Source organism: Apostichopus japonicus, chromosome 11, assembly GCF_037975245.1.
Source record: "Apostichopus japonicus isolate 1M-3 chromosome 11, ASM3797524v1, whole genome shotgun sequence".
In the NCBI taxonomy this organism is placed as follows: Eukaryota; Metazoa; Echinodermata; class Holothuroidea; order Aspidochirotida; family Stichopodidae; genus Apostichopus; species Apostichopus japonicus.
In genome coordinates this window covers 13,167,292-13,178,452 of record NC_092571.1, presented here as the reverse complement: position 1 = coordinate 13,178,452, position 11,161 = coordinate 13,167,292, and the positions used below count along the sequence as shown (strand labels likewise).

General features: G+C 38.1%; 1 protein-coding gene across 1 annotated transcript; it reads left to right on the top strand.

The window, feature by feature from the left end:
* The first annotated feature begins 723 nt into the window (after positions 1 to 723).
* LOC139975687 (fibroblast growth factor receptor 3-like) lies at positions 724 to 10,278 on the top strand. Its single transcript, XM_071983797.1, has 14 exons — positions 724 to 772; positions 1,877 to 1,963; positions 2,224 to 2,248; positions 2,388 to 2,458; positions 2,556 to 2,598; positions 3,127 to 3,179; positions 3,573 to 3,734; positions 4,186 to 4,296; positions 4,904 to 5,067; positions 5,385 to 5,504; positions 5,995 to 6,109; positions 6,720 to 6,813; positions 7,321 to 7,402; positions 7,653 to 10,278. The coding sequence occupies exons 3-14, from the start codon at positions 2,229 to 2,231 to the stop codon at positions 7,767 to 7,769; spliced, it is 1,152 nt and encodes a 383-aa protein (XP_071839898.1). The 5' UTR covers positions 724 to 772; positions 1,877 to 1,963; positions 2,224 to 2,228; the 3' UTR covers positions 7,770 to 10,278.
* Positions 10,279 to 11,161: the final 883 nt, after the last annotated feature.

The following is an 11,161-nucleotide window of genomic DNA, read 5'->3' as shown; positions in this document are numbered from 1 at the left end:
CCTTTGTACCTGGTCTCGAAACCCTGGCGGAACTCTGCCTCGCCAAGAATCCGACAGTTAAGCTTCCATAGGCCCCGCCCGATGGGGAAAATGGAAGGCAAAACAAAACGTGCTACTACAGTGTCATGGTCAGAGAGCGGACAGCTGAGCGTCTCGCAACCCGAAAATGTAAAACTTACGGGCGCATACACTCGATCTATCCTGGAGGCATCTTCTCCGTTAGGCCTCACCCACGTATACACCGTACTACACGGGTGCATATGCCTCCAGACATCGGCTAAAAGGTGTGCCGAAGTGAATCTGTCCAATTCTGTGATCCCAGCGTCGGGACTTGCAGACACAGAAGTTCCGAGTCTGTCAAGACCCGAGTCTGGGACACAGTTAAAGTCTCCGACCATGACACACGGCGCACTACCAGGAACAAAGGAAGGCAGCGTGTTAAAAAAATCTCGTCTAGCAGAAGGCCGATTGGGAGCATACACATTGCAAATGGCGATGTTACCCTGTGGATACTTGAATAGAATGCAAACCAATCGGCCCTCGTGATCCGTCTCCACCCTAGTGGCACAACCCGCCTGACGAGCTGACAGAAGGATGACAGTGCCACAGGATGAAGACGAACCAAACGAAGCATGCAGCTCACCACCCCACTCATAAGCCCATAGAGGGACATCTTCTTCATTCATTCATTCTTTTCATTTCTGTTGTTACTTTGTGTATCTTTCAGAAGAATCAACAAGAACACTCAGTGTAGTGCGTTCCTCGTCTTCAGGTATGGCTAAATATGTTTGAATCGAATGAAGAACATACACGTTATCTCTCTCAATGAAGTAATATACAGAAAAAGAAACGTAGACAATTTAATTATAAAAGGCACTATCATTTCTGCATGTTTTGTTGTTGTCATTACATTCCTGGAATACCACTGGAATGCAATTTTTGTACAGGGACGTCATTCTGCCGAAGTATGGCGTTCGGTGCTTTCAAGGCTGAATGGTTGCAGGCTCCGTGATCTTGCATGGAGAATTGTACACGGTGCCTTGGTGACCTATCTGAAAAGGTATCAATGGCGATTGGGTGATGAACTGTGCCCTAGGACCGGTTCTGACAGATTAGAGAGTATTGCTCATGTTTTCTGGCATTGTTCCTTTGTTTCAGCTTTTGTAACGGGAGACCGTTCATGGTCGGTAGGACAGGGCTTTGTTTAATATTGGGATAGATCCTCCAGTTTGTTCTGTTGCTGTGTTGCATCGTATTATTTGTGTTTGTGCTATTTTGAAGAAAAAAAACTGATTTGGAGGAATAGATGCGATATAGTTTTTAGGGGAAAATTTGGCAGTTGGCAGGCAGTCCTGGAGGCAGTGAAATGTGACATTCGCCTTCAGGTTGAAGGCGATTTTCGCCGTTTATCTGGGGCTGCCCTTTTTGGACGTTGGTGTGCTGGGGAGGGGTGTTTCGTTTCGCTGCGTGCTGGTCGTCCTTTTGCAGTTTTGTTTGTTAGAATGGGACAGTTGGGTAGTGCCGTTTGGCCGTGACGTTTTGGATCCCACAGGTCGGGTCACGTAAAAAGCAATTCATTTTTGATAGTAGAACTAATGCACGATGCTGCTTATCACAGACTTACTGAACTAGAGCCATGCAATTGCCGCTTAGATGGCACAATTCTTGATATCTCGAATTCAGTTGAAGATATCTGTAATTATTAAATAAATATTAACATGGTGTTCTATACGCACGCGGGTAGCTACTACTTAAAAGAACAGGTGCGCGATTACCTACGTCATAATAAAAATACCTTTAAAATTTTACTCAAGGTCAGTTACAAAACTCTATTTATATTTTGTAATGGTTCATACATTTTGTTATTTTCAAATAGGAGTTGCCCATTTTCTTCCGTGGGTGAGTCCCATTGTAGCTGTATTGTGTATCCTCTCCTTTTATGGGTACAAGGTAATCTTCAAACGTGAGTGTGTTTTATAATATTTAAAGTAACAATTTTTAATGAATACTTTTGTTTACAAAATTCTCAATGTAATATAGAGGATAGTGCAGTTAATGAAATACAGTTTTTAATTAATGAGAAATTTGACAAAAAGTGTACAACGCCAGCTGAAAGACACATTGTAAGAGTGTTCATTAATTTATTTAAGAAATTGTGACACAAATATTACACTCTTTTGTTCTTATTTTTACAATTTTCTCCTTATTTCCACTTTTTTGTAGCTACAATGTCTGCTAACGTATCAATGTAAGTTATTTCTTGTGTCTTTACTTGTTCTTAAAGATTATTGCAGCAAAACAAAAGAGAACATTAATAACATTATACAGCAATTTACAATGTTAGCCTGCAATAACCTGCAATTCCCTTTCTTCCTTTTTTTTACTAGAAATACAGATTCCAATCTCTCTGGACCAACGCAGATTCAATTGAACAACCTGTCATTAACCGACCAATCACGTATGTCATATCACAACATTCCATACACTATTATAGGCTAGCAATTCCTTACAATTATAATACATGGAAATGATATTTATAACATTTTCTTCCTTAGTTTTGCAGAATAGCTTGCAAGGAAGTTTCAAAAGAAAACAAAGGTAAGAATTTATGTTTTCGTTGTATTTCGTTGGTTTTTTATGTTTTCGTAATAAGAGACGGGGCAGCCTCTCTTAAAAAATAGGATATAAGACATATTGTAGAAATAGATTCATTATGTTTAAAATATTCCGAAGAAAAAAATGTAGTTACATTTGATTCCAAACGTTAATTATTTATATCCACAACAGGTATACAATGAACATATGTACGGTTATTTTTATTGAGCAATTGGTCTTAATAGATACGTATAGTATACTGTTAGAATTTCATTAAGCTACGGGCTGACTGTGCTTTGAAACATGGAATCGTATTAGATAGAGTAAATTGGGACTTGATGAAAAACAAATCTAATACCTGGTGTTATATTCATTGCATATAGCTGGAAAGTCCATGTTGCATCGTTATGTATATTAATGAATAAATTTAAAGTGGTAAGGACAATGTGCTTTTTTTAATATCAGCCGTTAAACGTTAACTTGTAATGAAATGAACATCTTTCTAAATATACTCTCTGTCTCTCGATTAAGATCCGATCTTCCAAGCATCCCTAGTGATGACTCGACTGGATGTAGTGAAAGTAGTAAGTTATATTAACAATATTTTGTCGCTGCAGTTCGGTGTGCGTATTTACTTTTTTGGCTCGCTTGACTTGTGTTTTGTTTGTCAGAATGGGATGGTTGGGTAGTGCCGTTTGGCCGTGACGTTTTGGATCCCGCAGAGCGGCCACGTAATAAGCACAATATTTTATACTATTTGTCATGACCAATTGTATTGCAGGTTATTATTAATCCAGATATGTCTTTTCCGATAGTAGATTGAATATGAAAAGAAGCTGCAAACCGTATCACTTATCTCTGTCAAACAGTCAAATATAGCTATATATTACATCCTTAAACTGTGTCTTTATCAGTATGACGGGATTTGTCCTCTCATTCATTCATCTCTCCCTTCCACCCTCCACCTCTTCAATCAGTAGATTATTACTCAGCAACGACGACAGATACTGCAGAAAAATCCAGAATTTTCAGCGAGAACGATTTCTGTCTGCTATCAAGTATAAAGATGGGAACAATATATAATAGATGGATGGGGACAATTGACGCCAATAAAGTGGCTGTTCTAACGACTATTCCAGGTAAAAGATTACAAATAGTATTGTTAGTGGTGTGTATACAAATGACACGATGGGTTGTATTATTCGGTAAATAAGAATTGGTAGATTAATGTTGTGATATTGATTTAACTTTATATGTCTTCATCAGAAGAGGATGTCTGTGAGCAGAGGGGAATGGAGAGTAGAAATAAGGACAAAAGTGAAGGAGATGGTGAAGAGGTGAAAGGTATAAGGTGAATTAGGAGATGTGTGTTGGTTGGTTATGTTTGTGTTCGAAACGTGTGCACTAGGGCGGGGGAGGGGGCATGCACTGAGGCATTTTAATTCAACTTAAACGTTTTTTTTAGAAAGATAAAACGAATTATGAAAAGTTGTCAATGCAAATTTTTGAAATATTTATGACATAGGAATATTGGTCTAGATATTAAGAGACTGAACTCTGTAATATTTTCATTGTTTTCTATGACGTCAGAGGAACTTATAAAGAAGGAAATTATCCACTGGCATGAATTTGTTAAGCGAACACTTGATCTGCCCAAAAGTGATCACCTGATAAACATTGAAGGAATTGGAGTAAAGAAAAGTAAGTATATTTTAACCAAACATATTTACTTTGTGTTGGTATATTGATAAAGAAATGAAATTAATCTAGTTTCTATTTTTCTAACACTCGTAAACAGGATCATGACATTACCCTCACATGTTACAATCCTTTCTCGCGGCATCTCATGAATTATGTGTATCGATAAACTATATGTATAATAAAAAGTAAACCTCGTTGCATCATACCGGTATATGACAGATTCTTAAAGTGCATGTAGTGAATTTCGAAGTGAATTTGCGCATGTGCGTTCTTAGTCTTACCCCCAAGGGCACTTTTCGAAGTCATGTCGCGTCCAAATATTTCTCTTATAAGAATCTTCATAATTATTTTTAAGTCAACTGTTCCTATACTTCTTACGCCTGGACCATTAGCAACACTCTCTTGGTGGTTGGGGGTTTGTGTCTGCAGGTCGATGGGCGTATTTACTTTTTTTGGCTCGCTGGACTTGAGTTTCGTTTTTCATAATGGGATGGTTGGGTAGTGCCGTTTGGCCGTGACGTTTTGGATCCCGGATGGCGGGTCACGTAAAATGCACACTCTTCATGGTACATTCAGGGTTACTTATACATTTATGGTTTATTTGCAGTTACATATTACCTCATTACTGGACATGTTGATAGTGATACTTTGGCCAGCCGACTGACCTTTGACCCCAATTCAATGGGCACGCAGAGCCCAATGTTAGTACCTGATGTAATGAAGCATATATCTGGCATTTTAGAAGGAATGGAAGTTATCAAATCATATGGGGTAAGTCAGTTACATTGAAATAGGTTTGTTTTGTAAATCCTACCCTCCACCTTCCGCTCTCTCACTTTACTTCGCTCTCCCCTCAATCCCAATCTATTACCCCTCCCTCCCCCTTCCAGTAAATATGTGACATTCTCATCCAGACGCACACCAACTGTCGTTACTTTGTTTTGTGTAAGGCCCACTCATTCATGTTAATTTCTAAGAAGCTTCTTTTTTTTCAAATGTTCAGTGCATACTTCAAATATATGTTAGTTAGCAAACATGAAGCCGGTGATCGTTGGAAAATAACCCGGTTTTTTTCTTATTACTTACAGTTTTTACATCCGGGTTTATCAACAAAGAAGGTTTTATACACCAAAGACGGTATATGTAAATTATACGATTTTTGTCTAGCTGAGGACGCACCAAAGATCGTATCTCTCAAGAAAGCACAGGTATAGATTATAAATATACACAAAAATATTTAAAAAGAAAATATGTCTACTTTAATAATTTTAGTAACAGTTTACTCGTTTGTTCAATAAGTGTCTAACAAACTAGCTATATCGAATGTAGATGGAAATAAAATTGCAATTTACCACAGTGAGTTTCTGCCTCACACAGGCTAAACATAAACTGAAGAGGTTTTAATTGCATTTGTATTTCAAAAACAAAATTCACCAAGTAAACATTTATAAGATGAGAATATAATTCTGAATAGCTAATTTGACTATTCAAGATATAATGAACTACACTGCTATACCACAGTTGACCGCACTCCACTTAAAATAGTCTCAGGTGTCATTGGTATCTTATTTTGCTAACTGTGATATCATGTACGTAATATCTTAAATTCTCTTAGAGTTTCTCCTTTTAGGAGATATGGAGAACAATCATCAGTAGAGATGTTCTATAGCCTGAGTAAAATTGTTTCCTTTTCGATAGATGGGGTTTTTCACCTTAAACCGCTTCCCTCCAGAATCATTATTCCGGAATGAGTACACAAATGAAAGTGACGTATGGTCAACGGCTGTAGTAATATGGGAGATCTTGTCAGATGGTGATTATACACAAATAAATATTCTCAAGTTTACATGACAATTTATACAATCTTTTCAAACTATGACCAAAGTTTCAGCTGTCACGGTATGTTTGCATTCAGAAAGTTTTAGTATCGTTTATGGATCCGATGGACTGCGACAGTGTGTGTTGTTGTGGGTAACATAATTGTGAGGTCACTAATTGTGAAGATGAGTGCGACATTAACTCATCACCTCGAACCCCACCCACCCACCAACCCCCGCCCCAACCATCCCCGAAGTCAACGTTGTCTCTTTCCATTAATTCTACTCTATGGTAATAAATTATGAACGGAACATCGTGAAAAAGCTTCAAATACGTAACGAAGCCGGTCACTTCCGTTTTGTTGTTTTCATAACCAGAGCAACAACTACGTGGATAGAGACGGGGGAAGGGGAGGGGGGATGAGGAGATAATGAGTTAGGGAAAAGGGGAGAAATATATCCAAACGAACGAAAAGGGTACACTTTTGTTTAACACTTACTCATTTACTAATACATTAATATTAAAAATCAAGTCACAATTCACCGTATTTCTGTATAATGCAATAATAATGATGAAGAAGAACGAGGTTTGTCTTTTATATTAAGGAACCTCTCCGTTTCCCATTGACGAGGAAGTAAAGCCTGGAATAGATGTCGATACATCCAAATTAATGTGGCCTCCTAGAAACCTACAACTAAGGTAAATATAGCCATGGAGGTATAGCATATGATTTAACCAATGGAAATGAGCGGTTATAAATTCGTTTACAGTACACACGCAGGCAATTCTGTAAGAAATTATGTGAGGTGGGGGCTCATATGGGTGATAATTAAGGGGTACGTAAAGTCTAATTTGCTTACCCTGACGATTTCTGTTTAATTAAAAAGAAATTAGGTAGACTTATCCGATAACGGCATAACACATCACGTATATACGTTTATCTGGGGCTACCTTTTTTGGACGCTGGTGTGCTGGGGAGAGGTGCTTCGTTTCGCTGCGTGCTGGTCGTTCTTTTGTGGTTTTTTGAATGTTTGTGTGGTTGGTTGGGGGTTTGTCTCTGCAGGTCGGTGGGCGTATTTACTTTTTTTGGCTCGCTTGACTTAAGTTTTGTTTGTTAGAATGGGATGGTTGGGTAGTGCCGTTTGGTCGTGACGTTTTGGATCCCGCAGGTTGCATACTTACTCATTTCCTGGTCATATTCGACAGAAATGTTTCATTATTTGACTGCTGGAATCAAAATTGCTCTCTGCGGCCGTCTATTCATCATTTGAGATCTTCATTCAAATCGGTAAGAAATTTGTCAAGTATTGATTTAAATTTATTCCTGAAGTGAGTATGGTTCGAATCCCATGCTAAACACACGTAATTGTTTTGCTTTATTTTCAAATTTGTTTATAAAAAAAATGTTTATAATTTTCTGTCAGGTTTCTGTTGTTTACTTACTTATCTAATTTTAATTCGGAAAATATTTCCATATATATGAATATATTCAATATATATTATATTTTATATGTATGTATTTTGTTTTCGGTTCATAGATATTCGAAAAGTTAATAGAAAATAGTTTCTATGAGATACCGGTATCAAGTTTGTATACACCGATGGGGCGGAGCGTTCTTTCATCTCCAAGCAGACAGCCGGATAACGGTGAATGATCCTCAATTTCGAACGAGAGGCAGGCTTTAAAATATGCAGAACTATGAAAGGATCACGTAGCACCGTATTTTAAGAACAGAATAGAACCAAAGAGAAAAAAAAACTGACATCGTTCGTATTGAGTATATAACGTGTTTGATTCTTGAATTTCACCATTCACCATACACGCTTTGCCTTAATGCATTTTCAAAACCTGTAACAGCTTATATTTCAGTATAGACTAGATAGTGATGGTTATATAATATCAGTTTAACTTGTTTGCTGACTGTTTTCATATTCGTAGCAGATGCAATTTTAATTATTTATTATCATCGTCATCGACATCATAAACTGTACAACTTGTTGACATATCGGCTCAACTCCTTTCCAAGAGATATATTTGTTCATATTTGGTTTGTGTTATTCAAATCAATATTTTGGGGTTCCTTTGTCGGTTTTCGCAGCGTGACCAAACAATATTTGTATCGCGCTTTATAAAAGCAAACAACAAACTAGTTTTAAGCATGGTTTGTGTGATAAATATAAAATTGTTCTTTTTTCTGCAATATGTGTATAAAAATACTGTCGGTTCTTGTATTATTTTACATCGTAATAACTGTATTTTATATTTCAATCTCGTCTACTCTATGCATTTGTTCACTGAAAGTGTACTTCCTATCATACACATTTATTTATAACTTGATGTGCCGATGACCTGCATGGCTAATTCTGTGTTATCGGCTTGAATCAATTGGGGTATGACCTTCTTCGGGTATCTTATTGATTAATCCAGTTTATGACACTGATTATATTACTCTTTTAATATTCATGTTGGTACATGATAGAGACGTGTGTCAGAACAGGCTTGTGGTATGGTCATGTACTGAGTGGGATGATCAGCGTTGGCGTGGAAAAATTGTCGCCGCCAACATGACGATTAATTTTTTGCTTGTTTAAATTGGGTTTTTTCGGTAGCATAACGTCAGCGTTTCGACATGACAAATCAATGTAAATGTTGCTTGAATAAACCCAATTGTCCAACCAAGAGAGCATTTCTTTTTATTTCATTGAATTGTTGGTGTTTATCTTCAAGAATAAAAGGAATACATTTCAATTTATATGTAAAGTGACATATGTAAAGTGGATGTGTCGAACGGTTCAACAGATTTAGATTCAACAAACAAGCACATGTGTAAAGTAAACATGTACATACATGCATTAAAATGTGTAAAATGTTGCATTCTCAACTTTCACAATCTATGGAGAAAAAAATCATTTCCTCTGTTTTGTATTTGCATGCAAACATTGTAAATATACCCATTAAGAAAAAGTCGCCAGGAAAGAACCTGGGCACAAAAACCAAACACCGAACGACTGATCTGCTCTCAACCCCAGTCCCCTTACATCTGGACTGTGATCATCGTCTGGTGTGCATCACCATTCCCCTCGAAAGGGAGCAGATACTACACATAATCTAAGCCGAAAAGCATTCCAAATATAATGTATCTTTCCATGTTGTACACGACTCATCATACAATAATTCACATGCCAGACATGTCACCCGTCAAAAGTTGAAAATATTCAGAATTATCTCAATTAATACAATATTCATCATTAAAGGAAATATCTTGTATCTTGGTGTTAATATCTTTGTTCTGTATATACTTATACTACGAATAGCAGGCTTCAGTTAAGAATCCGTAAAACGTTTTAATTTGACAGATTCGGGAAAGGTATTGTGGAATATACAGTGCCTTGGTGTGAATAGGCCTAACCATTGGTTTATGAACAATTGAAAGTTTTTACGACTCCAAATGTGCTTTGTGTCTTATTCCTTACTCTTTTCACTTCAATATGAAAGTATATGAAACTTTTGTATGCTGATTTAGAAACAAGCCTTTACGTGTGCAAAGATCATTTTGTGAATATTTTTAGTCGTTTACATATTACTAAAACAATAACACTATTAATCATATCATAAAGGAATGTAATAACGTTTATATTGTGTTATCAATAGCAACCTCCCACCACCCCATCACATGATTACATACAAGGAAATGACATTATTGCACAGGGTTCACATTTTAGTCATTACGATTAAACAGCACAATGGAAATTCCGTAATATAGGTAAAAGTGTTGTTCATGATATAACCTCATAAGTATCCGAGAACAAGCAAAACTGCTTCATATGTAAGAATTATAAAATCGTTCGAAAAACTGAATAGTTTAGTACTTAGCGACAGGAAGTTATCTTAACTACTATATTGATTATTCTTCATAAATGACTGCGCATACCTTCAGTTTCTGAAAGATTGCTTTAGATCTGTTTTTTATTCTTTTAGTTTCACAGGGCTTAAATTCTGATGGCAAATGGCAAGGTGACATTACTGAAATACTGAAATTGCTAACACTTTTCGAGTGCGTACTTCAAAAGCAGATTGAATGATGCCATTATGGTAAATAAGTGGAAAGTATTTGGCTTTTACGAGCGAAGTATACTAGTGGTGCTTCACTCTCATTACCATCGTTTTGCATACGTCATATCATGTTCCAGTTGGCAGTTGGCAGTTGGCTTTCGTGGAGTGCGGACGTGTTTTCGCTCTTCATCTGTTACAGCTGTTATTGTACTGTGCTGTGCTGTGCTATACTTCCCGCCAGGCGGGTGTGATAGCTTGTGTTCGTGTGTTTTCCTCAGTTCGTTTATCGTTTGTTGTTTCACTATCCTGTCGTTTGTTTGTTTTGTGTTACTCCCCTGTGGCCTAGCCACCTTCGGTATCATGGCATCGCGCCGTGATTCTCGGATAGTTAAGTTGTCGTTCACCGGTGAACAAGCTGTTCCACCGGTGCAAGTTTTTAGTATTTTGAAGAGCAAGGGTGTTGTTGTGCCTGGAGAGGTTGATGCTTTGCAAGCTCTCCAGGGTCGTAATACGTACGATTTACGTTTTACCAGTGACGTGGCCCGTCAGAAAGGTGTCACGTTGCTGAGTAACGTCGAGGGGATGACAGTTACTCCATATGAGCGATCCGTATGGGTAACTATCATCCACGTAGGACTAGAGGTGCGGCAGGAACTTGTCGTAACGGTTTTGGGTCGGTTCGGGGCTGTCAAGGCTGCCAAAATGTGCTCCTATGCACAAGCCCCTGGGGTGTTGAACGGGCACCGACAGGTTCGGATCGACCTGAAACAGGACATTCCCTCCTTCCTGTTTATAGCAGGGCATAAAGCCCACGTGCGGTATCCCGGTCAGCCCCGTACCTGCTTCAGGTGTGGGGAGACCGGGCACGAAGCCAAGGGCTGCCCAAACAAGAAATGTGGGCGCTGCCTTCGTCTTGGGCATGATAGCACCGCTTGCCCAAACGAGGTTGTGTGCTCACTATGTGGGAAGGAGGGACATGTCTTTCGAGCTTGT